This window comes from Venturia canescens, chromosome 4 (assembly GCF_019457755.1).
Source record: "Venturia canescens isolate UGA chromosome 4, ASM1945775v1, whole genome shotgun sequence".
NCBI classification, from domain to species: Eukaryota; Metazoa; Arthropoda; class Insecta; order Hymenoptera; family Ichneumonidae; genus Venturia; species Venturia canescens.
The window spans coordinates 9255274-9282698 of record NC_057424.1 but is presented as its reverse complement, the minus strand read 5'-3'; the positions used below and the strand labels follow the sequence as shown (position 1 = coordinate 9282698).

The 27425-nt window shown below is 39.9% G+C and overlaps 2 protein-coding genes across 2 annotated transcripts in view; both read right to left on the bottom strand.

Moving 5' to 3' along the window:
- LOC122410297 (uncharacterized) overlaps positions 1–22542 on the bottom strand; it is a 64130-nt gene extending 41588 nt beyond the window's left edge. The window contains exon 1 of the mRNA XM_043418456.1: positions 22047–22542. The gene's annotated coding sequence lies outside the window, so the exon portion shown is untranslated. The remainder of the gene's footprint in view (positions 1–22046) is intronic.
- Positions 22543–24309: 1767 nt separating this feature from the next.
- LOC122409780 (beta-catenin-like protein 1) lies at positions 24310–27388 on the bottom strand. Its single transcript, XM_043417574.1, has 7 exons — positions 27228–27388; positions 26762–27141; positions 26144–26475; positions 25834–26057; positions 25288–25618; positions 24831–25181; positions 24310–24531 (listed from the first exon to the last, which is right to left on the bottom strand). The coding sequence occupies exons 1-7, from the start codon at positions 27255–27257 to the stop codon at positions 24443–24445; spliced, it is 1737 nt and encodes a 578-aa protein (XP_043273509.1). The 5' UTR covers positions 27258–27388; the 3' UTR covers positions 24310–24442.
- Positions 27389–27425: the final 37 nt, after the last annotated feature.

Here is a 27425-nt window from a genome sequence, read left to right as displayed (position 1 = left end):
CCCCGAGTGTCGCAACTCGCTCAAGAGATAAAGACGTTAAATTTTTATTCAGATTCCGTAAGAAATGCGCGAGAGTCGCGAGTACCGGGTATAATGCATCATCGATCGCCTCGCGCCGGATGAAAGTACATCTCGCAAGAGGAACGCGCGTGGGCGCGCGCGCGCCGCGAATGCGGCTCTCCTCTTCAGAAACTCTAGCATCCGACGTTTATTTATACTTTTATTGTTCTCGTTTTAATGCTCGACAATAAAATCCGGATCGATGGGATGCAACAAACAATTTTCTCGTTTTTATCGCTCTTCAAGTTTTTCATATTTTTTCTCACATATTATCCAACAGTTTATCAACCAGTTTATCACCGTTTCTCTCTCTTCGTTCGGCATTTCCTATCATTTTGCATAAATCTTAACGCCAACCCTCCTCCAGTCATTAACTTTTTTTCGTTCTCGTTTTGTGTAAACTCCCTCGAGAATTTTGATCCATTCAATGATATATTCGAGACTGATGTGACTGCGCAACAAACTGCACGTAAGAAAATTATAAACCTTATAAAAACGATCATAAAGGTTACGATGTGGTTAAGGAGTGTGTTTTATGCACACAAGATAAGTGCGAGCGATGCCAAAGCACGTCGTTATTACGATCGACTTCATTATACTCGTAGGCATCGACAACCGCATCGATAACGTGCTTGTCCAATGGGCCAATTATTAACAACTTTTATCTCTCGTATCCCATCCTCGCGGTGGAATCATGGACGAGGCGGTGTTCACGTTGGAGAATAAGGCGATGAGGAAATTGAAACGAGCCAAGAAATTGTCGAGCACCTGTCCATCGATGCTCGTACGCAGCGGTGGCAGTTCTCGGGGAGCAACACTAGAATCGAGGGACGCGTCGTTTGGGAATAAAATTTAATCGCTGTAGCATCGTGATTCGGTGATTTATGCGGGGATTTGAAGCAACGTGATGAGTAACGACGGCAATTTCATCGCAGTTTGTAGCAACGTTTTATACGAACATCTCGTGAGAGGTTTGAATCTTAATTGAAGTTTCGATGTGTATAATAATGTTGAAAAAAGCCTTAAAATTGGGGTTTGGTGGGAAATTTGTTGGTCGAGGCAGTTGGGGAGAATATTTTTTGGAGATTTTTTATCGAAAATCTCGAATAAAACGCTCAAAGAATGTCGGGTTTTAAGCTGCTTAAGAGCCTCTTAATTGTGGAGAATTTCTAGCTCATTACGAAAGAGCGTTGGCCGAAAATGTATTCCGCGATGCGGAGACCCTCGAGGCCCGTTGGCTGAGGTTTATTTTTCATTTTTTCAATCCCAAAGTTGAGAAGCTTTCGTTGGAATTTAGTGGCGGCTCGTAAAGCTTTCGAAACTTTGAAAATCGCTCACGTCGTCGACGCCGGCGCGTCCCTCTTAAATCGCACATTCCCGAAAGCTCTTTCTCGCTCGACGGCTACCGAGATGCGGGTGACGTCTCGTCACAGCCACCGAAACACCCCGACGCATAAACGCGTACGGGCTTTTCCATGCTTCATCGGCCAATTAAAGCTTCACAAAGAGCCCAGACATGTGCTGTCAACTTGGGAAATTTCGGGCCAACATTTCACTGGATTTAAGCTCACCAAATTTTCGAGACTATGGGAAGCTTCGAAGGAATGTCTGAAACTTCGCTTAATGGAGAAGCTCCCGGACATTCACTCTCAATCGCGATCCCAGGCTGAAAGGCTTTTCAACTTTTTCCTTAAACGAAGAATTCCGAAAAATTCGACTTTTTCTTCTTCCTCATATAATCGATATTGATGAACCGCGAAAACGTTAATGCTTCACAGATCTCAGCAGTGTACAAAAGTCTTCAAACAATTCCGATGTCAATTTGCTCAGTGGCCCAAATCTCTGTCAATAAAACTTGGCCCGAAAACGTATCTGGCGTGTCTGCGAATTGGATAAGCATTAAAAAACTGAACAAAATTCATCAGAAAGTCGTTTCCGCAGCATCGATTCTCGTCAGCTTCATCGTCGGATTATTTTCTTTCATTTTTATACTCAAATCCTGATTATTCTCATTCCACCCATTTTCATCTTCTTTCCCAATGCCATATGGATTCGGAGCAGGTTAAAAAAACGATTCGTGGCACCAGAAGCAGTGAATTTTGACGGATTAATCTAGGACGAAGAGAGCCACATGCGAATCCCCGCGTATGAGTATGCACATAAGAGAATAGAGTCATGCTTAGCTGGAGGCTAGCAATTCAAGTTGGTTCGCTGACCGTCCCACCAGTGATGACCTTAATAACCTCGTCAGCCGGTCCCGGGTGTATCAATTATATCACCTAATTCGTGTTAAAGCCAACAGCGTATTTCCAGACAAGTGAGTCTAGTCTGCAGCCGGTATAACGAGAGCCTCGTATATGCAAGCGAGTGTTAAAGAGTCGGAACTCGTGTTATTAAGCGCGTTCAATGACGTGGAATGAGCCCTTGTGGCTTGGAGCTTTCGATCGAACCGTTTCGGTCACTAATTCTACGAGTAGCCCCTCCTCTCGACCTCTCTCGAGTCTCTTTCTGCATCATAACTCTTCGCATAGTACAATAACGAGGATGCACACATTCCTTATTGAACAATGTGTGCACTCGGAGCAGCAGATGCCGTGAGAATGGGTCGATACACGAAACGAAGGAATTCCAAAGTCGCCTTCTAAATCGAAGGATCTGCAGACTTCCTGCTATCTTAAGGAGGGTTTAGAAAGTCCAAAAAATCGGTTGTTTTCGGTGATTTTATTAGGACGCGGATGGAAATAACTCGGCATAGCGAAGAGTCTAGCGAAGAATTTTTTTTACATTTTCATATATATTTTCCTTTCATATGAATCTATAAAAACCCGAGAATAATGCGAAATTCTATATTTAGAGTGGGTTAAAGTGATGTTCTTCTTCTTTTCTAGAATTTCGCAATTTCTTTGGGTTTTTATAGGTTCATATGGAAGGAAAACTTATGAAAATGGAAAAAGAATTTGGAATTTTTCTTCCAGACAATAATCACGATCTCCGCATTGTATACGCAGCTAAGAAACCTCGACGATCAGACTTTGCGCATAAACCATGTAAAAATTAGAATTTCTCACATGAAAAGATGTTTTTGTACCCTCGAAATACCCTTGAAACTACACCGAAAAGTTCGCCATGGTGAGTTATTTCCGTCTACCCGAAAACACCCCGAAAACAATCGATGTTCTTGAATTTTTAAAGCGGGACCCCCCTTAATGTGAATTTGAGCTTTGGGTGGGAATGAAATTATTTTCACATTGAACTCCTGGCAGGATTGATCAAATCGTAGAAATTTTCCATAGCGATCTCGTAGAACATTCCGAACACCGACTGCGGCGACAGTTTTTCACAAAAGTCCAATCACTCTGAAAATGAAGAAGAAATTCGTCGAAATAGAGACTTTTCTCATGCCCTTCCAGTCGGGGCAAGATCGAAGGTGTTTGCTCCTCGAAAGATACGTGAACGAGGAGGAGACAGAGTGAGAAAGAGCGAGGAAAAGATCGATTAAGAAAAGCACAGAATCCGGAGTTTCCAACCGGTGCAAAAGACGTTATTATCCGGTCAGTGTCTCTCGGCAAACTCCGCCAGGCGTCGTTCACGCTCGTAGTATAGTACACACGTCTAAGAATACCGCGGGCGGCCATATTTGGCAATGCGACCGCGTGGTTTACACACACGGAGGCCCCGCGGGAAAGAGTGGGAAAACCGCGAGAGTGGTAGTAAAACATATGTGAGAATATAGACGGAGGAGCAGCAGCACGTTAAATCTTAAGATATGTGAAAATCGTAAAGGCTCAAGTCCGCGTACACGGACGTTCCCTCGAATGGGAGTCTGCGGCCTTTTCGAATCCACCAGGCGGCAAACTGCGCTTATACTCAGCCTGAGAGAGAGCATGCGGGAATGAGATTTCGGAATAAAATTTTCAAACGAATGAGAGAACCGAACCAGAAATTGGAGGAAGCTCGCCTAGAGTCTGCGGCACGACCCGCAGAATTGGAGACATTTATATACATTAATTCCTAGGGGCAAATATTCGAACGAGGCTCCGGTTAGGAGAGAGGAGAAGCCGGCTTTTCGGAGGGGAAACATAATTGAGTTTTGTCGACCATTAAGCCCCGGGACATTCTAATCTCGCTGCCCAAATTACCGCGTTAAAACGAGCCACAAAAAGTGGCTGTGGTCATCGGTGGATTTTTGCATCGCTATGAGCGCATTTCGAATCTTCAATTTATGACGATGAACGAGGGGAAAATTCTTCACGATTGAGAAAACGATCACGTCCGCGTATTTTAGGCCCTGCAGGAGTTGGAATTCCTAAGAAAACGTACTGAAACGGGGCAATGGAGCAATCGATCTCGTTCGAGAGTCGAGCAACTGGTCGTTGATCATTATGCTCGGAATTGTCATTGTCAACAAACGTTTATTAACGAACAGTAACATGGAAGTTACCGAATTTGGAGTGAAACATTAAAAAAGTGAAAAATTCGTGTTGATTTTTTTTTCTGGCTTCAAGAAACTGAAGGGTGAAAGCTAAAAAACTGAGGATGAGCTTGGAGCTTCGTTCCTTCGTTCCGCAGAGCTCGAAACTTGAGTGCCATTTATCGTGAGAAAATGCTGAAGCAGTTTAAAAAATTTGGAAAAGACTAGTAAAAAAGTTATTTTCTGTCGCGGTCCAGCGAAGGGACCTCGCGACGATGGCATTGCGAGGGATGCCCCACTTCGCCTAAGCCTAAGCCCGGAAATGATGCGGCGTCGTAGGCCGGACTTGATAACTCTGAAGAAAAGTTCGCAATGTCACCAGTTCCATTCGTCTCGGGCGACATATTCGGGATCGGACCTCGTTTTCGTACGTACAGAGAGCAAAAAAGTGGCTGCTATACGATTCTCTGAATAGGTAAAAAAAGGTGGAGGAGGAATATGCCGGAGTAGACGAAACACAACGCGAGAGATTGCTCCGGGGGAAGAACTTGGCTCGTGAATTATTTCGCAGACGCGGAAACCGAGAACTCTTTTGGAAAATGGCGAACCCAACTCCGTTGGGTTTTGTACAAGGATATCCCAGCCAGTGTGAATGCCACGAATTTTTCGTCTTGAAGAATATTCAAGCTCTTTAATTGGTGCGCAAGGGAAGAAATTTCTGGAGATTGGCCCATTTTAAGAGCAGATTTAGCAAACTTTTCAAGGTTTTTATCGTGATTTTTGATCCAATCTGTCAACTGATTACACTGAGAAGAAAAATTTTTGATTCAATAGCAATTGATGTTATTGGAAGAGTTTTCTTCATTCAAATGTTTTCGGAGAGACTGAATCTGCAGTTTGATCTAAAACTATTTTATTCGCACCTCGTAATGCCACATTTCGGTGTCCCAATGACTTTTTTCCTCAATGCACGTTCAACGTTGTCAAACGTGTCGGCTTTTCGCAACGTGCTATCGAATCATGTAAAAGACTCGGAATGAAATATTTTCTGCAACGAGAACTTAACTTAGGGTGTTCCTTTCCCGCATGACCGTATTTTTTAGTGGCGCAAATTGGGGTACTCGAAATTTGGACTGATTTTTAACCTCTGAGAAGTCGCGTTTATGCAGGAAAAGCTTCTGCTTCTGCCATTTTTCCAACTCCTATCGCTTAATATCTCTTCCAAGAATTCGGTAGCCCTTTATTTATATCGTCGTTAAGGATTCCTTACATTTTTTTCTATCTCTGAGACAGTTTGTATCAAGAATTTAGAATTATTTAGTTTATGAATTATTGAACAGAAATTCTGTGATGATGGAATCTCCATAAGCTCCCGTATAATTTCAACGATTTTTCAACTCTTCGTTCTTCATTAAATGTTCGATAACCTGACCTGAAATTTCGCCAATCTATTCGCACGCACTTTTACTTTACTGCGCTATTTGAAGTGAGTCATCTGCAGAATATTCGGGTTCGCGAAAGGAGTACCTTAAACACCCACAATTAAAAAATTAAGACAACGCTTTTCTACCAATATTGTGCTATAATATGAATGACCGAGGCAATTTTAAAAAAAAATATAGAAAGACTGTCAACTGACATTTCACACTCCAAATCACATTTTTCCTCGAAGTATTCGCTCATATTTTTTATCAACACGAGCAGCGCACGCATTCTAGAGTGACATACAATATCTCGAAACGTTTCTGAGGCAGGTTCGTCCCGAGCGACATAGTGGTGCGGGGGGAGCACCAACATGGTAAATTTGGCACGAGAGAGGAAGTCGTGGCGCTGGCAGAAGTGATGACGATGATTATGATGATGGGATGCTGCACTGAGAGGGACGGAGAGAGCGGATGGAAGGGGCGGGAGGGGCAGATCGAATTGTACGTAATTCAGCGTGTGTGTTTCAGAGAACTGTGCACCAGACACGAATCTCCGTCTGCTTCACTTCACGCGTCATCATATTGTGTGGCTAAAAGCTATTTTGCATCAATTATGAACAGCTCATTGCGATATTTAAAACGAACGAAAAATATTGGCAAAGGGCCGTCGTTTGCATGTGAAAAAGGTGAGGGATTGCGAGCTGCTTCGGACGCGGTTGTTGCTTGGATCAGTGACCGTTTAGTCTCGCATTATTCGACTCTGAGCCAAAAACAGTTTTTCTATGACAGTGTATAACCATACGAAATTAGAAGAATGAAATCAGAAGAAATAAAAGTGCCTGTATCGGTTGAATTTTCGAAGCTTTTTCCTCCCCTCGTGCGAATGCAATAATGTGGAGCCTTTGGAAAAACTGCTGGCCTGAGCAACGCTGATGGGGACACGCTCACAGGAACATGGGAGTTAGTATAGTGGAGTTAAATGATGAGATGGGCTCGTAAAAGTTGAAAGGATATACGGAGAAACGTTGAAAACGAACATGCAATACCCCGGGGGATTCGATCGAAAAAAATATCGATTCGGCACCTTCTGACGTCTCCGGCATCTTTATTTCTAGACAGCGAGTAGACAATTTTCCCTGACAATTAATCGATTTTTATTTATTTTTTTAATTGAAATCATTCTTCGTTCATTTTTAACTAGGACGAACATTTACGTTGGGCACGGATATTAAGGTAGATCATGCCCGAAGGATCGTATTTAATAGGTGTCTAAATTTGATCGATTTTTTACTTCCTAATTAAAGATATAATCACTTTGTAAATACATTTGTTCAACTTATCTTTTGGCGAATGAAATTACAAGCCAATTAAGCGGGAATCCATCACTGATAGAAACACAAATACTATAGCTTTTTATTATGTAAAAAGTCCCATTAGAGATCACAAAGGGAAAAGACAAAGGGAAGTGGATCAAGAAAAAATTCTGAAATAAGCAAATGTGAGGTTCGTTCAATCTTTAAGGTCTTATTACTAGTAAGACTATCGTCTCGAATTTTTTTTCAAACCTTCACACTTGATTGTTTTTGTGTACGTTTTGCATAAATTTCGTAAGAAGCGTTCGTTGGATGTATGGAAAGATGAACGATTTCTTACGCACAGCCCCGTGTATTTTTCTTAATAACTAAACGCACGTTTATCTCAATAACCAATAAGACGAAGCCTTAAAATTTGATATGCGTGTGCGTCGACTACCCATTCAAACTCTGTGTAAATTTCAAGACTTTCTTAAGAAAATCGTTTCGTTTATGAACTACCTTAAATCGTTTATTTTCGAATAAATCAGCAAAACTTTGTCCCAAAAATGGTAAAATTATTTGAAACATCGATTCATGTTTGTTTCTTCGCTTCTCATCCATAATTCAGCGTCCTCACGTTTGGCGAATAAAGGAGTGTTTTCAGAAACTGTGGAAGCATCATTTTTATGGTCCGTTAACTTCGAAAGTTTCACGATAGAAATTGTGCAAATACAATTTTTTCTGCTGTGTATGCGTTCACGTTGAAAACGAAATGAAGGCAAGTTGCAAGAACTTAACCGTGGAATTTAATATGAAAGAATCGTTTATTCTACACTTACGTTTTTTTTTTGGTGCTTACTGGGGATTGAAAACTTGAAAGAAATTTTTTTGTAAGAAAAATACGCAGTGAAATATTAACAATTTTGGAAGCCTTAGAAAAAAATTTTGCGAACGAATTTTCTCTCAATATTCGCAGCTTTGGTATACGCCAAAGATATTGAAAGAAGAGCACCGAATTTTTTTCTCTGTTTCTGTTTTCTGTTCAACAATGAACGAAATTCGTGGAAAATCAACTTCACAAAATCCATTTACAAACTTCATCTTGTAACGTTGAGCAATAATACAGGGAATCGAATCTACGTACATTCCAAAATAAATCCATAAATATAACGTGTTCTTACGAATGAACAGAGCATTTCCAAAAATATCATGAATTCTGGCGAATTCTCAAGCCACGAATTTACTCATTATTTCCAATGATGTACGATCGCGCGCGGAGTCGGCTAGACAAAATACACGTCAGTACAAAGCAACGTTGAGGCAGCTCGAAAAAAAAACTTTAAGCCTCCCCAGCCATCAATTCGAATGCAAAATTTTATGAGAAATCCACTGAAGTTGGATCTTGCGAGACGAAGAATTTCTGACTGAAAATTTCTTCGAGTTTTTCTTTCAATTAATCTAAAATGATTTTATTTTTTGGAACTCGAATTCGAGTATTTTCCAATAACTTTACCGGAATTTCCACAGCAGCAATGATCGTCGGAATTTTTAAAGCGTGGATAAAAATAAAAAATCGATTTTATTATATGCATTTTAAGGGTAAAATTATTGGCCAAAAATAGAAACGGTTCGACCACTGAGTCAAGTAATAAAAATGAAATTATGGCTGCGACGTTTGATCAATCAGTAAAATGCGAAAATGGCGGAGAAATAGGTTCGAGGTCGCGAGATATCATTTCCAACCCTCGATTACACATCAGGCTGGCACACCCCTTCGCTGTATGATTCTAGGTCAATTTTATTCTCCGTTGACTTCTGACGAGCAAGCATTTATTGATGGCCCACCGTCGGTGGCTCCTCGGGCTCGGTAAAATTGCATTCGCTCATGATTAAGGTAACTGCTAACGGCAGCAAAACAAGCCCATCGGCTATCATCAATTTTTATACCCAAATTAAAAGATTGGGAAACAGGAAACCTTTGAGTAAAAATTTAATGGATTCAACTCAAATTCATTCGGTCAAAAGTTTTTGCAGGAATTTGTAATTGAAAATCTGCAAAGTTGGTTCCTTCTTTTTTCTTAAGATTTTTTAAAACAAACAAAAAGAACCGTTTCTCACAGATTTTGACTCGTACTCGCGAACTCCTTAACGCGATAAATATGAATTTCAAATATTTTTTCATTCCATCAATTTTCAATCAGGATAAACGCCAGCTGGTGATTGATTGCCACCGGCTAACGAATCATCGTAATCTGGGAGATTTTAATTTCGATTAGATCGAGTAGCGAGATTGTAAACTGCAGGAGAGCCCGGCTCCATGAATGACTGACAAGATTACGTAAGAAAATTGTGTCGAGATATTAGCCAATAACGATGGAGATGGGAGGCTCGAGCGAAGTGAAAATTTTATAGAAAAAAAAGTTTCTTATCGTACAATCAAGAAATGTCAAAGGTTTAAAAAAACCTGATGAATTTTTGAATGGTTTTATTGACGGACGCGAATCGAATGAAAAGTCGCTGCAACTCAGCGGCCGTAGGTTCATCGTAAATTCATTCTTTCCCAAAACCAGGTAAGAATTTTTTCACGAACAAAAGGGTTTTCAAGATGGATCCATGGAAGTGGTAGGGCGAGAATTTTCGATCGTGTTTATCCGGGAGTTTGAGCGCGGCGTCACGTGTTTCAACTCGCTGCCCAAGGTATTGCCACGAGGAATGTTCTACTGGGCGAGAGAGCGTGAAAAAGTAAAAAGTGCAGAAAGGACGGAGACAGGAGGGGAAGGGCGGTGAAAGCGTCGCGAACTCTGAGGTCGGAGCATGTGGAAAATGGACGCGAAGGGAGGGATGATTGTTCGGAAAAATCGGGAGGTGGAGCGAGGTCGAGGCCAAAGAGAGCGAAGTGAGAGTGTACGCCAGATCGATGCGAGCGTCGCGACGCAACGAGCGCCGCCATCGCCGCGTCTTTTCTCTCCCTGTTTATCTCGCCAACTCGGCTCTTTTGGCCACCAAACACCATGCTCAACTGACGACTCAAATCCGTAGATATACGTGGAGAAATAATCTGTATTAATATAAACGGTACCAGGCGGAACGGTCCGACGTCGCGGAATCCGCGGGAATGAAAAAATCTTTTCTTCCAGTTATTAATTCACCTCGTGCCTCGAACACGCCTTTCTCTCGGGGTCGAAAATTCTCATAAAAACGTCAAAATGCTAAATTGCATGAGCTCCTAATATTGATCTTAGTGATAAAGTAATAAGCTTCGTTTTACTCTTTTTTTTTCTCTTTAAGGGGCAAGTCTTTGTGCTGAACGAAGAGTAGATGAAACGAGATCGAAATTCGAATGTTTCGATACTGAAATTCCGCGGATCTCCACCTTTCGGGAATGAATGAAGCACTCGAATTGAAACTCTCATGTAACGAAGCAGCGGATTGAAAGGATCGGCTTTTATTTTTCGCATTGAGAAAGAGAAGCTTCAAAAGACTGCTCTCACTCTTCGTACATCCCTCGAAGGCTGATACGCAAATTATTTTGCTTCGCGGAAGAATTCTGGGCAAGATCGATTTCCCATTCCATTAACAGTTTCCAAAGTTTCTTACAATTTCACATCGTTTCGTTCGCCAGATTTTTACGAGCTTTGAATCTCCTTTGGACATTTCCACTTCCCTGATCGAAGCGAAACTTTTTTTTTCGTTCATAAAAATGTTAATATCGGCGAGGAAAAAACGTTGCGAAATCGGCCGGAAGTATAACGAAATGCGTTCGCCGATCGATCGAACCATTCTGAGCGAAATTCTTGTATCGAGAGATCCGTTTCCTCCAACGTAAGAAACAAGGCACTTTTGCACAGTGAAAATACACAGAAGCACTTTTCACACAGAATCATATTTCCTTGAGCTTGCAAATTCCTTTTCATCGTGACAGCGAAGTGAAGGCCAATTAAGAGAAACGCGGCTTTTCTCAGATGTTGGCATGGAAACGAGACATCAAAAGAGCCTCGAATCGAAACAGACACACGAATGCAAAGAGAAAATTCGTTAATTGGCAGGCCGTCTTCCTCTCGCGCACGTAAACACGAAAAGAAAGAAAAACAAATTATTCAACCGGGTACAAAAAATCTTGGTGAGAACAAAAAATCATTTTTGTTCCCTCAGGAGGAAACTAAAACTCAAAAACCATTATTTTTCAATGTTTTTTAAAACGCGGCTCGTTATAATCCGATTCCGACATTCCCGAATCAAGCAAATGCGAAAAATTAATGTTTTTTTTGCTTCCTCATTTTTTCAAAAGGATCTCGTCACAGTTTCCGGAAATCGCGTAATTGAATTTGAAATCGAAGCGATCCTTAGCATTCAACAATTGGTGGAGCGTGGATGAATTTTCATAATTTTGCTCCATGGACTGATCTCAGAGGGGAAGAATTCGCGTTGTTTTCCACCGGTATACAAACTTCACCGATACGTCTGTTGAGTCCAGCAACAAAGATAAAGCTCCCCTGAGCCGATAAAGTTCTCTCATTCGAATAATTTGATCTTTTAATTAGTTGATTCATTCCTTTTGTGTCGTACTGTCAAATCGGAGTCTCTGATCAAGCGATTATGATCTCGAAAGTAGAAACAGCAAAACAGCAGCAACAGGAATCGTTCGAGTTGAAAAATGACGAGCTTTTTCGACCTCAACTGGTGGAAGTGACGAGAAAATTTCGGAAATATGAAATTTTCGAATCAATGCTGCCATTTCATTGAACGAAAGAGAATTTTGATGAATGCCTCCACAATGTTTCGAGACGTTGTCGCTTACGAGCGAATTAGGATGAAAGATGTCGAGCGAGAGATCTGAAGCCTCGACGTATGCAAGAACGTGTGTCGTGCTCGCGAGGTCCTCTCAGGAAGATAAATAGTCAGCGGTTTTTCGAGACTCTTTCAATTGCGAGAGGTAGTTCAACATCTTCGTTCTTTTTTTCTCTCGTTTTTCCATTGTGCAAGAAGAAGAAGAAGAAGTACAGCAAAAGGAGGATGGTGGAAGATGAAGCCTCGTGAGATTCGGCAAAGCCCTGGCGTTGATCTCAGCGAGCTTTTCGTTACCAGGTGAACGAGAAGAAACGGAGGATCTGGAAGCTCCGCACACCTGGCGATTCGCCAACGTTTCAACATTCTCGAACCCCTCTCCAGAGACTCTTGCGAGATACTCGTATATCGAAGGTATACGAAAAAAGGCGGAAATCACGCTCGAACGAAAAGTCAAACGGCGAGCGCTGGGGCTTTCCGTTCGGCAGGCCCGCACGAGTGAAGTACACTCTTGAAATCGGTACACATTCTTCGCGTACTTCACAATGCCCATACTTTCTCCATGCTCTTGAGTCGCGGGCACGTGTGTTTCTTCGGCCCCGTTTCACTACGGAAAAGTCGAGAAAATTTATCGGTGCAAACCAACACATTATTTTTGTCTTTCATACAAAGGGTGTCTTCGAAGTTGCACGACGATGAAGACAACGTTGAGAGAATGATAATCCTGGGAGCATCTTTTCTCGAGTCTTCCAACGTTCCTGCTTAAAATCTTCAATTTCTTTTGTTACTTCTATAAGTTTTTCATTTTCATTCAATTCAAATTGGCGTCGTTGCACGTTGATGGTCGGGGACATGACGCTGAAGTTTGCAACGTTGGAGTCCAACGAAATGCTCGAAAAAAACTCTCCAATAATTCCAGTAAATCTCCAATTTTGTTTCCTGCCGAATTTTCAATTCTTAGTCTTTTAAACCAATGATTCGTGAATAAAAAATTGGTCAATTACAAATCTCCTTTTCGTCCATTTCGTCAGACTTCAATTCTGCCGGAAAACACTTTTGGAATGTACTTTCGTAACAACTGTGACAGATGGTTTAGAGAAAACTGTTCTTCTAGAACTTATCTCGTCTCAATCTATTGGACGTTACAGATCAAGACATTCCTTTGATATCCAAAGAAGACAAATTTGGGTTCGTGCTGCAAAAATAGCACGGTGGGTTGGCCCAGAAAGCCTTGGGACGCGAATTTCCATTGGAAATGCGTGATTTGCATGTTGACAAAAGGTGCAGCGCGGATCGAGGATCCATTAATCTCAATCTACGTATATAAAACTGGCTGTGTAAACGAGTGTACCTCGCAGCAGAGCGCATGTGCTCGCATTTGGAATGTTGAGGCTGTAATCGCGCAGCTGGTATTCCGAACAGAATGGCATTTGTTTATTTGGCCATGATCGGGCATATAAATGTTTCAAAATAATAAGAACGATAAATAAATTCTGGCGATCGATCATGGCCGCGAGGGATTCGAGGACGTTGATTATGTTCAATAACAAATCTCATTATAGAATCAATGCTCTCGATTATAACTTTGCAAACGTACGTGTTTCTATTTATGTAAGGCACGCAAAATACGTGCACGAAAGTCGGAGGTCAAAAGGGAGGTCGGAGGTCGTATGTTAATACCGGAAGGTAACGCACCGCAGAATATTACGTCGTCGTCGACGTTGTCTCCGCGTCGTCGTCGTGCAGCCTGCTCGCATGAATGTGGGACAGTTTGATCGATAAACAAGCCAGAGTACAGGCTTTCATCGTATCTGTAAGGCTTCGCGAAAAGAAGCTTCTGTAAGCGGATATTGTTGCGATGATAACTTGCCTATTTATTCTTGTAAGAGAGTAAAAATCTGCACGCTAATTCGCGATTAATTCCGTCAAACGTTTGTCGGAGGGCTCCTCCGGTCTCAGGAAAAGGGTAAGACGACCAAAAAATGAGATAAAATAAAGAAGCTTGTTCTTTTGATAAACGGATCGTTCTTTGAATCGAGTATTATTTCTAACGATCGGCAAAAAAAGATGATGTTGAGGCTTGCAACTTTGGAGTCCAACGAAATTATCTAAGAAAACTCGTCAATTATTTCAGTAATTCTCTAATTTTGTTTCTTACCAAATTTGTAATTCGTAGTTTTTCAACCTCCACCAATGATTTCTTGAAATAAAAAATGAGTGAATTGCACATTTTTTTTCGTTCAATTCGTTGGACTCCGACGTTGCAAACTTCAGCGTAGAGGACGCAAAGTTTAAACGTCGTCTGAATATTCAATCAATTATCTAATCTCGATGGTTTCAGTTCTATTTGCTTCCTCACTCTAAAAATAGAATTGAAGTTCTCCAAGATCGAGAAGGTGATTTGTTGAGCTGATGAACCCTGCATCCCTGTGCTCGAACTAACCAGTCATAAAGATGATTCAATAGGGTATTTTACACCATGTAAAAAATATATATAAAAATGCATGATTATGATAGATTTCGTAAAAAGTAAACGAGAAACGTCAATATTTATTCATAAAAATGCAATGTAAATTTTATAATTCAATTTTAAAAATCGTCCTTTTTCACCTGTTTTTCAAATGTTTAAAACGCCATCGGCCATGTTGGATTCCAACGTGACGTCACTCCGATAGTAAAGAATCTAGATTCTTATTGTGCGCTCTGTGTTATTTTGAAATTTTACAAGTTTTTATGCGCGTTTGTGGACTTTTATCATTCGTGTGATTAAAATCGCATTATGGAAAACGGTTTTGTGAAAGCAGAAAGTACAAATCTACCAATGATAAATATTTTGATGGTGGCGATGAATCCACAATTTTTGTGGCATTTTTACACTTGTATTAATTGCATTCGCAGACACAAGATACCAATGTTATACCACTATAACTCATTAATTTTACAAATCTTATTATTTCGTCTTTCGCAATTGTATTTTTTATTAACGGAGTGACGTCACAAACCGAAACAACGTGGCGGCTAGCGTTTCCCCGCGAAAATTGAAAATCATAAATAAAAAATAGTTTTCAAGACGGTTTCCGGTCTTATAAAATTGAAATAAAAATTCTACTGGTTTATTACGATCTCAGAATGATTTTAAAACAGTTTTCAAAAAAAGGTGTAATACCCTATTAATCATATTCTTGCTTCACTCGATTTACATTTGGTCAAAATTTCATCAGGTAATCTAAACAAACTTACGTTCACTTTATAATTTACACTTTTGTGGGGCAATCTTACTGCGTTTTTGTGTAATCAATTATATTCTCTACTGAATCGATCGTTCGTGTCAATCGGCTCTCAAATTCTCAAGTTTGAGCAAGACACAGATCGTCGTCTCACCCGAGTCTCGTGAAGGTTCTCTTCTCGTGTGGGCTTAGTCTTGCGCGAGATCAATTATCAACTCATTTCCAACTTGATCACTGCATTCTGATCAAACTTTTATATCATTTCAGAAGTCAAAATTTCTTTGAACAAAGAATCATCTCACTTTAACAACGACACTCGATCGATTTTAATAAATTTTTTCTGAAATGGAGATCGGCACTCGTGGAGGAAATAACGAAACGAAAGTTTCCTCGAGCAAAATCGTTCTCTTCTCTCACGCTTATTCGTTCTTTATTCATTTTTCGAAGTACAACGAAAATTGATAAAAAAAACGTTTTGTCGTCGTGGTCGCGGAAAGTGTCCCGAAATTGTGAAAAACTTGAAAATCGGGCTCCTCTGACAAACGCGGAATGAAAATCCGAGAGAACGCGAACATAAAAAACGAATGACTCGTCGGAATAATTGTTTTTCGAATGAAATTTCGATCCCTAGGTCAGCTTCCCCCTCCGCTTCCGCCCGTCGCATGCTTCCTTCCTGCCCCGGAGCGTAACCGCATTAAATTACAAGAGCTCCTTCCCCGTTCAATCCACGAATCAAAGAAAAGCTCGGGGCATCAGTTATACAAGAACTGGAGGATCGTGACGTCCGGAAAGCCGTGTTCAAGGTCGGACGAAGCGAGCAGCATTGGTCGTAGGAAGGTTGATCTATTTTTCTGTCTCTATATACACAGTTTTGTGTAACTGCGTAGGGCATCGAGGTAATCAAAGTCAGTGAAGAAAAATTGAAAAACTGAGAACGCTTCTGACCGGAAAACGCTTGCAAGTCTTCTCACGAGAATTTCAAGGAGTTGTGGCGACTATTTCAGCCGTAAAAATGAACGAAGTCGGATGCTGAAGATCGTCCGGCTCGGACTTCACCGCTCGACCGGATTTCCCACTCGAGTTTTCTCCTTTTTCGACACTCCGTACGAGCAAAGCCCCGCATCCTGAAAAGACCTGCTGCTCATCGATAAGAGCCCGACCGAGTACGGAACGCGCGCGGCTCTGAATCATCTTTTGTGGACTCATCTTGAGGCCGCATCTCGAATAACGAGGATATCAGATCCAACGAACGACTCCCTTTTTCAAGAGGTTGAGAGTTTATTTTATTGGAGCGACGATTCTAAGAATTTCTCAAAAGAATTATTTCACCTGATCCTCATAGAAACGACGAGCCCCGTGCGGGTTACAATCGTTTTCGACTCCTCGGAGGATTGGCGCTCTGGTTTGTTAACCTCCGCTTCGCCCTTATCGAATGTCACGTGGATTCCGAGCTCGCTTTAGAGCCCGAAATGTCACTCGGGCATATAAATGTTTGAACTTGATGATATTCGCGTGAAAGCACTGATATTTGCCAAATGAATGGCACAACGAATGTAGGTTTTGGTAATTGTTTCATTTAAATCCCATATTTGAATATTATTAATAATTATTTTCAATATTATTAGTATTTCTACGGTTTAATATGAAATTTATTTTAGTTGGTTATAAATAAAGGTAGCAATTTTACGAACCAATATTACTGGTTATTACGACGCTGAAGTTTGCAACGTTGGAGTCCAACGAAATGAACGCCGAAAAACAACATTTTCTAATTCGCTAATTTTTTATTTCACGGAGTATCGGTGCAAGTTGAAAAACTACGAATTGCGAATTCAGGAGGGAACGAAATTGGAGAATTACTGGAATTGTTTGAGGGTTTTTTTTAGGTCATTTCGTTGGACTCCAACGTTGCAAACTTCAGCGTCATATATCTAGTGATTTATTGTTTTTAAGGGACTTGAAAACGCATGAGGGATTCACCATTACAGAGATTGGGAATTAAATTTGAAGTTGGAGCTCATTTGAGGCGAAGCCCCGATACGAAACAATCGATTTTTCGAATATCGTTCCTCAATTAATCATCCACGATTACAATAAATGATAAATCAGCACGAAATTGTCCGATATTCGATGGGTTTTTGCACCCATAAATCGTTTCGACCAAACACTTTGAAGCCGTTGAGACAGATCGTGCCCGAAGGATCGTATTTTATAAGTGTCTAAATTGAATTGATTTTCACTCCCTAATTAAAGATATAATCACTTTAAATTAACGTCAGAGTTATTAATTAGAGATTGTAAATAAATTTGTTCAACTTATTTTTTGGCGAATGAAATTACAAGCCATTAATTAACCCTACACCTCATGTGCCTTTTTTCATACCCTCAACCTCATGACCGGGGTTTGAACGCACCCCACTCCTTTTCTGCTTATAAATCCGGTCCTACGATGCTAAACTGACTTTATCCTACACCATTTTCTTCGTTTTTTTATAACGAAAAGAATGATGTACGATAAAACTAATTTCAATTGAATTTATATATAAAAAAATCGGTCGGTAATCAGTCGATAATGTCGCTTGTTAGGACGGGAGCGTAGTTTGAAGTTCGCGTGGGGTATGCTCACACCCCAGTCATGCGTTCTAGGGTTAATCGGTGATCCATCGATGATAGAAACCCAAATACTATAGCTTTTTATGTGAAAAATCGCATTAGAGAGCGCAAAGGGTAAACACAAAGGGAAATGGATCAAGAAAAAAGTATTAACAAACAGACAGAAGGCTGTGACAGGAATGGCCCGAGCCAAGAAGAAACAAAATTCCGAAATAAGCGAATGTGATGTTACACGAGTGCTCATTACCAATTTCGTTCAATCTTTATTGCTAGTAAAATAATCGTTACGATTTTTTCCCAAACCTTCGTTATATGCTTATTGTGTACGTTTTTCATGAACTTCGTAAGAAGCGTTCTTTCGTTTTATGAAAAGATAAACGATTTTTTACGCACCGTACCAATAGCCCTGTGTATTTTTATTCGTAATTAAACACGTTTATTTCAATAATCAATGAGACGAACCCTTTAAGGGAGTTGAGGCATTAAAATGGTGTCATCGCTTTTAAACCGATCGCATCTTACAAAGTGAAGTGTAAAAAAAAATCAGTTAAATTTTCAGACACTTTAGGAGCGTCGTTGCTAAGAAAAACCAATAAAAATTTCGATGACGCTGAAGTTTGCAACGTTGGAGTCCAACGAAATGATGTAAAAAAATTCCTAATGATTCCAGTAATTCTCTAATTTTGTTACCTGCTGTCGAATTTGAAATTCGTAGTTTTTTAAGCTGCACCGATATTTCGTGAAATGAAAAATAATTTGTGAATTACAAATGTTTTTTTCCTTCATTTCGTTGGACTCCAACGTTGCGAACTTCAGCGTCGTACAATTTGGGTCAAATAACATATAATCTTATGGAAGTCAAGACACATTCAGTGATATCTCCGTTAAAAATGATGCTAAAAATATGAAATTTTTTGGGCAACATGAGCAAGGCTTGCCGTCAATTATTTTTTTAGCCAATTTTTTCAGATTTATTAGGAGATTTGCTGAGATTATATTAATAATAATAATCTGTTTCCCGTGCAGTTTTTTGAGGCTAGGATCGTCACCGTTCGTATTTCCGACTGAGCTTTCACCGCAGTTTTTCGTCTTTTTCCCCAACTTTTCTCCAAAGTGTACTTCCTTAAGAAAATTGTTTCGTGGCTGAACTACCTTAACCTTAAAAAATAGCTTGGTGCTGATTGAAGCGGGAACAAATGATCGGGAGATTGTCCACAACGCAGAGACTGCTTCTGATTTGGTTTATTTGACAAAAAAATAAAATCGATCGTAGGAAAATCGGAAAGCCCGAAATGTGGAAAATCATTTCCGGATGATTCGCTTCCAAGCATATCCGTTCGTCTCTTTTAACGCGCGCGGGACCCCTCCAACCTAGCGCGTTCCCGTCGAGATAGCTTTTTATTCTTATTCATTTGAGACGCCGCTTCGCTGAACGGAAAGCTCGAACGTAGACGTATTTCAAAGTCAGTAGATTTACTCATACCCGCGCGGCCACGTCTCTTGTAAACACGTGCGCGAGTATCCCGGCTTTAGCCGCTGCATACAAATGCATTCACCGATATATATATATGCACACCGATAGTTTCGGGGAATGGATACCAACGAGGAACGGATTTAGAAGACCGGTGGATCCTGTACGCACACGTATATATTTTTGATGGCGTTGGCTACCGCAGTATACTGACCTCTGGCCCGGCACGAAGCTCTTTTTGGCAGTGTTTGTATCCGTGCGTATACACTGTGTACACCGAAGAGCAAATGAGAGAGAAAGAGAGAAGAAAAAAGAAGAGAAAGCACAAAAGAAAAAAGTAAAAATAAAAAAAAAATAAAAATAAAATAAAAGAAAGAAAGAAAGAAAAAAAAACGAGAGAAAGGGGAAAAAATGAAGAGAAAAAGTTGGAAGAGGGGAAGAAAATGGAGAAAAACAAGAAATAGAGAAAAGGCGATTTGGCAGTCTGACAAAAACGAGAAATTCTAACCCCTCTCGCTGCTCTACAGGATTCTCGAATCCCTCTCGATACTCCAATTTCGTTTCTCTCTCTCCCTCTCTCTCTCTCTCTGTGTTGATAAAACGTTGAGCATACACGAATGAGCCACTCAGTTTTTTCTCACCGCTTAACGAGGGATTATTTCCCACAATTATGCACCATGGTGAAGTGTTCACTCACGAAATACGGGAAGTTGAATTTGAAACGATATTAATGGGAAGTGTTTTGTCGTGGATTGAGAAATTTGTTACATCCCTTCAGGAAAATGCCGAGTTCTTCGATCGAGTTTACGTGAAAAAAAAATCGAATTGTGCAGTAGTACGAGGTCAATTTTGTTCTCAGATTAGAGGAAAATCGTTCGGAGTTTCCGGCTTGATACGTAAAAGGGATTTAAAAGTCGTTGAAAATTTGTCAATTCGAAGAAAAAAGTTATTTTCATCCCTTGCAACGACACCAACTTGGGCAAATTATTTTTCAATTATTTCCTTCTCAAACATTGTTTTCGTCAAGCTCGCTAATAATTCGGTGCCAGACGATGTTCGTTGGAGAAGAAAAAAGCGATGAAAACGCTGACGAGGTTGGAAGACTAATGAAAAGTTTCTCGGAGTCACGAGGCGAAAAAAAATGGAGTTTCTAAGTAGGAGGAAGAATTTTCGCTCAAAGTGGCGTGCGAAGGAGACAGTAATTTAGTAGTTCGTTAGACACTCTCACGTGTATATATACAGGGGTTGTTTCGCGCATATATTGCCGGCCGAAGCCGATTTCAGGCCGAACTAGTTTAGGCTGCTCGAGAAAAACTGATTAAGCCCCGGCGAGACCAGCAGTTGCTGCTGAAAGCGAGGAAACAGACGCGTGACGTATATGCACCTCCCTCGGTGAAGCTTAAATCGCTGGAACGAGGACAATCTTTTTCAAAATGGTCATGAAAGGCCCCCACGAGCCCTGAATTAAACGGACGTCAGACTGGAAAAATAAATGATCGAAGAAGCTCAGCTGTCAATGTAACAAAAGCTTGAGAACTCTCGCAAATATAAAAACTCAAACTAAAAACACTGAATGTCGTAAAAAAAATAGGGAAAATGAATTTAATTGAAAAAGTGATCCGAATTTAACGATGGAATGACAAAATTTGAGGAATTCATTACCCATTTCGTCGCTACAAAATTGAAGGTTATTTGACGTTCAAGTGTCCAGAGGTTTTTATACGACCCCCTTAATTAATGAGATTCATATACGATGACGTTAAATGTCGAACCCATTTTCATTTGGGAAATAAAAAATTGTTGAATGCCGCGAAACGGGAACGGAGCATTGGGAGGATGCGTTAAATACAGCCACAAAAGAGACGTCTTTCCAGGCGGCTGCCTTTTATAGATAAAAGTTGAACGAGAATCGAGGTGAATGCACCGCGCGAAATATACAATCGCCCACGATCGATTGTCCTGTGATATTAAAATTCAATCAAGCTATTCCGGTCTTTCTTTCAGGTTTTATTATTTTCTTTCACAGTTATCGTACAATTGAAAAAGATAGAAATTTTATGTGATAAAGTGCGATTGGAAAGAGGCTTCTGCATGAAAAATCAACGATCCGGAAATAGCTTTAATCGTCGCTTAAATGTGCATTCAACTATCGACAGCCGAGCTCGTTTATTGTACATAAAATACGTGCAGTTCTCCACATAAATATATGTACACGCAAATACTAAATGGCTCTAACGATGTTTAATTTTCACTCAAATGATCAATGATAAATGCATGAACATGCTTCCGAATGAAACAGAATTGTTTATTTTTCGGGCACGAAGTATCCGAGTGACCGTCATTTCGTCGGGCTGAGATGACGGAAAATATGAAAATACGAATAACCGGAAAAAACTGTTACGCTAATTCTTTGAAATCGAGTGAAAAATCCCCGTGACAAACGTCGCGATCTGGAGTATGCGTTGCCAAAAAGCAACCTATATGTTGTAGCTGTCTAAAGTATTTGTTCAAACGTCATTAATACAACGCGAATGTACGACGAGTTTGCTCTAAATCACACGAATTTTGTTATTTCATAGGTCCAACGAAAAGTGACCGTAAAAACGAGGTTAATACCTGAAAATTCCGACAGCTCAAGTTGAAATATTACAACGACTGTTTCGTTGCGGTTTATTTGAAATAAAACTATGAAAATTGTCTCGGTCGACTGCGGAGAAAATCGAGTGAGATTCGTTAAAAAATTCGAGGGTTAAAACTCACCGAAAGGTAGCCTCGATCCAGCTGAATCTTCAAGGACTTTCTTCCTCGACGTATCTTTTTCCAATTAAAGAATAAACATATCGCAACAACGTCGAAAATCACACTGAGATTAACTATATTCACGTGTTAGACAGTTCTTGTGTTTCTTCAAAATAATAAAGCAGAAAAAGGAAAAAATGTCCTTATCGCAGTCGAAAAATCACTGCGTTATGGACTATTAGTAACTACATGATACGCGCGTGAGTTATATTCGTTTATATAAACGTAGGAAACATGACCTTCGAACACATCGAGAGTAATATGTGTTTAGTTTAATCGGTATTTACAGTTGATCAGAATGTATTTTTCTTTTTTTTCCTCCGTTTTTTCCGGAACACATATACACGTAGGAGTGAATATCGTAGGCGCGCGCGCGCACATACCACTTTCACCAAAACATGAGAAACACACCCCGCGAACAGAGTCCCGGGAGAGCTTGCAGCCGACTGACACGAGCGAGAGAGAATGAGCCCTCGGCTTCCCTCCCGCCCCACCCCTTTATTAGACTAGACGACTCGGCTGCGCGCGAACTACACGAGTCAGTGTAGCGCCGTTGTTCGCGCTTCTTCATCATACGGACGATTCGGCGAGGGTAAGAAAGTATAGCGGCTGATGAAAACTCGATAAATTTGGTAAGTGAGAAAGCTTTTTTCGGCTCTCGCTCAGACAAGTTATGTGATTCGCGGGCTTTGCTGTAAGCTTCTTCGACCCCCCAATCACGATCGATTCTTAGTTCGTTGACCCACCACTTCATACGCGTATACGTTTTATTTAGGTTTAGGAACAAAAATTATTCCTCCATGCGCTGCAGTCGCGAGTTCGCGAGTGTCATGGCGACCCGATAATTTTGCATTTCGTATCATGTTGAATATCAAACAAACTAACAAACCAGCCATAAAGTTGTTGCTCAAGAGTGTTCTTCTTTGACCGCGTAATGTGATGGTATTTAATTCATGGATTTTTTTTTGAATATCGTCCATTTTGACTTAGTTTATTGTATGTGTCAAGCAAAATTTTCTGGTCGCCATTACACAAATTACCTATGTCAGCGCACCCAACAGTAATCTTCAATGTTAAAACATTTGAAAATAAAAACTTTGTAAATAATAAAAAGGTTCTTATTTTTTGCATCCAACAACTTTGATTCCTTAAAAAATATACCCACAGTTTCAGGAATATAGTAGAACAAGCTTGAAAATGTATTCATATCACGCATGATTTTGAATCGCGCACTATCGCAATGGAACAACGATGGGATTGAATGGTAATGACGAATTTTTTATGAAGAGGAATCGGCTCGAACTTGATTATAGCGACTATTTTTGTAAACTCGATCAAATCCAATTTATAGCTTGGATGTAATTTATTTAGATTTTTATGACTCACAAGAAAAGAAACTTGATTGGGTGGTAATAAAATAAAACGTGTGAAGCATCGTTCAGCCAAGATTTTCCGGCCAATTCGCTAATCATCAAGAACGGAATTTCTTTACAGGAATCCAGTGAAAGCTCGATTGAGCTACCACGCGATTGTACGCCACTCTGCGCATCTTGGAAAAAGTAACTCCCTCCGTTACCATGGAGGTGAAAGCTCCATTTCAGAAATAGTAGAACGCGGCATCTCCCGGTTATTTTTCACAACCAAAATCATTATTATTACTCAAATTAAAAATAATGGAGAACGAGCCTAGTCATAAAAATCCGCTTTCATCTGATTAGGAATTATTGAAAATATCGAGAAACCTTCGTATTCGAAATCGAACAAATTTACTAGTAGATCCTTATTCATCACCGAAACCTTCAATCCACTAATCATTATCATTAAGGAATAATAACCACCGACGAAATTTACTTTATTCGGAAATACTATTGTTTGAGCGAGCTCAGGCCAACAGACGACAGCGCTGATACTAGTCCCGAGACTCTACAGAGTCTTAATAATACCTCCTCAAAGTGCAGCTGACACCAGGCAAAATTTTGAACCAAATGAAGAGACCTTTTTCAGAAGTATGCAATTTGAATTCCGAATTAAAACTGACAAATTTAACCGGGTGCTGTTTCACATGAAAGATTATTTTTCGTTGACTTTTTTTCAGAATATGAATATGCAGCATTTACCTTGAAAACAAATTTCTGTGAGAGAAAGAATATTCGTGAGAGTACAGACAGCGATTATTCATCCCATGGACATTTTTGTTTGTTGACCAAGAAGAATGACCATCGCGTTTTTCTGCCCACATGGAGACATATTTGTCTTTATTTTTTAAAAAATCTGTATAAGGATTTTTACGAGAAAACTTTCAAATATGTTGAATGATACGCTGAATGGAAACTTATTTGGGATGAGGGAAATGATTATTAAAATTTGTCTATCAATTGTAAAATATGTTGCTGTTCCGCTTCTCTCCATTCGGAGTCTCCCGCATCCCCCAAGTTTCCGGCATACTCTGAAAAAAAAGATCGTGGTCAATGAACATTGTCTGGAAACAAGACTTACAAAGAAAATTCATTATTTATCCCCATCTCCATTTGAAAATGAAGTGAATGACGAAAACTTTTTACTTCAATAATTGCAAATCTCCGAAATTGCGATTATTTCAACATGATTTCTTTTTTTTTTTCAAAACACTACAGCTAACGAAAATATGGCAGTATTCTAATTATAGAAAAAACGACACTGAGTCGTTCAAGAATATTCCTAATCACACAACTGTATCGTTGGTAAAGAAATACGTTTCGTAATTACCTCTCATGATGTGTCGAATAGTTTTGAGGGATGCTCGTCGCTGTGCCAATATTCTAGTGACTCTTTGTTTTACAGCCGGTGGGCAACCTGTGCATGCTTCGAGGAGAACGTAATCAACGAGTTGAAGAGTAAAAAGGCCACCGTCCAAGCGTCTAAGATAAGATTCATCTTCGTCCTCGTCCTCCTTCGCTTCCTTCTCAACTTCTTCGACCTTTTCGAGATACTTGAAATGAAGTTCCATCAGGCGATCAACTTTCTCATAATCGTTTTCCGTAAATTTACTTAGCAATCTTTGACGTTGTTGACCTTTGCAATTTCTTAACATGCTTGCGATTATTGAGATCACGTGTTCTGCAAATGAGATTTGTAATTAGGATTTTTGTGATTGAATCTTACGTTAATACGTTTTGAAATAATGGAGTAAAATCTATTTATTCATGATTTTTTAAGAAATTACCCTCGTGCTCCTCAGCACTGAGCATTCTTTTTCGATTCCTCGTTGGCGTTTTCATGAACAATGGAAATATCGTTCTCAGGCCAAGAATGTCTACGAATTTAGTACAATTGTCCTTTCCGTCAGGACCGTTCATCGCGTGATCGAGAACTTTCAGCGAACCATTGCGAGACATTTTTTTCTCTCGCAACATAAGATTCATCAGTTGAAGACCCTCGCCACGTAGAAATCTGTCCCGATTTATTGTACACATTAAACTCGAACACAGCACATTGAACAGGTTTTCCATCATTTCTTGCTCTTCGGCTGTTTGTGGATCGTGACGTTTGTAATACTGAAAAAATGTAACTTATTTTTATCGCATTTACAGTCTGGTTATCAAGTAAATTGCATACAAATATGGGCCTTCCACATCCATGACAAAATTACATTCTACGGACAAAAAGTACATTCAATTACGGATTACTTCAACAACAAAAATATATCTCAATTTTTTAAAATATCAATATCGAAATTGAAATGTTAATTCATAACGAGCAGGAAATTTACCGCCAATTGTTGTAACAATACGTCAATGCCATCAATATCACCAAGCAACAATTTATTTTCTGGAGTTTGTTGCAGCAAAATTGATAAAAGTTCGCTCGCATACAATTTGTTCGCATCAAAAGGCATCTTGGCTTTTATCCGGCGCAATAACCATTGCATGAGTCCTTGTTTACCAGCGTCTGCACATAATTCTGGCCTGAATTCTAGGAGGTTCTCGAATATTGCTGGTGGAAAGTGAAAAAAAAAAAGGTGAAAAATTTTACATTTGAATGGGTAAAACATAAAGTCTGTGTTATTCAATATACTCAACCCATTGTGTTGAACACTCCATCGCTCTCTTCTTTTACTGTTTCATCAAGCCTGTCCAAATTTTGAACGAGGAGAGCGCAGACTTGTTGCTCTAGAAGGGAATCAATTAGAGCATCCGCACCTTCTTGACTCTCGTGCAAAATATCAACATCAGATAATTCTTGCAAGAGATCCACAACTCCCACCGCTATGTCAGTGTTCTCGTGAGAAAGTAATTCTAATAGTGATGGTACAGCCCCGAGTTCAACCATTAAGGGATAAAGCTCAGGATTTGTTGCCACCACATGAAGTTCTTGAAGTGTTTCATGCAATTCTAATTCTGATTCCATGAATCTAGAAGTAAAGGATTATTTCTCTTTCATATTATTTCAAATACATTGATTTTGTGAAAATTAAATGAAAACAAAGATCAAGAAGGTATGTTCCCAATTTACTTAACATTTCTGTAGTCGAGTATTCTAATTTATGAAACAGGATATAAAACTTATTTTATGAAATTTTTTCCAAGATATCTATTTGTTTGAAATTTTTTCTACTCTAAGGTAAACCTCCGAGTTCTAAAATTTTTAATTTCATCAAAGTATTCAAGAGCATTCTGAGGATGTAAATTTCAACAAACTTTTCTGGCTGATCAGGAAACTTCACCCTCATCTCTTGGTTACGAAGGGCTCTTTTTTCAAACAACAAAACCATTCTTTTGAGAGTTGCATCGTCAAGGGCCTCAACTTCGGGAGCTTCATTTTCAACATAATTGATGATGTCTTGTTTTTCTTTTTCCGACAATTGCGGTTCAACAACGTCGTTGGCAGGTGCTGGAAGTGCAGCTCTGATTGGAGTTGGAGGTTCGCTACTTCTAGCAGGTGTCAAGTCCGTTTCACGTAACTGCCTTTGACGTGGATGATAAGGAGTTTTTATAACTTTTTTTGCACGCTTCGAATTTTCCCACTCGTCCTCGTCGTCGTCTTCCCCAGGGATAGGACGTTTTGGTGTATTTGGTGGCTGAAATGTTTCGCCAAAGAGGTTAGGAAGTGATTAATCGAAAAAGAGTACTGAGATCTTTTTAACAATTTTTTAACCAGGCTCACTTTGTACGACAATAATTCCCCTATATCCATTATAAAACAATTTTAATTGTTACTTGGTAAATTACACACTGTTTATAAATCACTATGTTGATATTTTTAAGTAACTCCGAAGATTTCTAGTTACTTGCCGCACCGATATCAGATGCGCGACGCCACCTTACGAAATTTGGCGATCAGCTGGTGTTCTTTATCCTTTGT

Bases quoted from the DNA above. Each gene is read 5' to 3' on its own strand.
- LOC122409780 (XM_043417574.1), bottom strand. From the start codon at position 27,257: ATGGATATAGGGGAATTATTGTCGTACAAA. The intron at 27,142-27,227 runs GTGAGCCTGGTT...GAAACATTTCAG, and splicing joins GGGAATTATTGTCGTACAAA to CCACCAAATACACCAAAACG. The intron at 25,619-25,833 runs GTAAATTTCCTG...ACATTTTTTCAG, and splicing joins TATTGTTACAACAATTGGCG to TATTACAAACGTCACGATCC.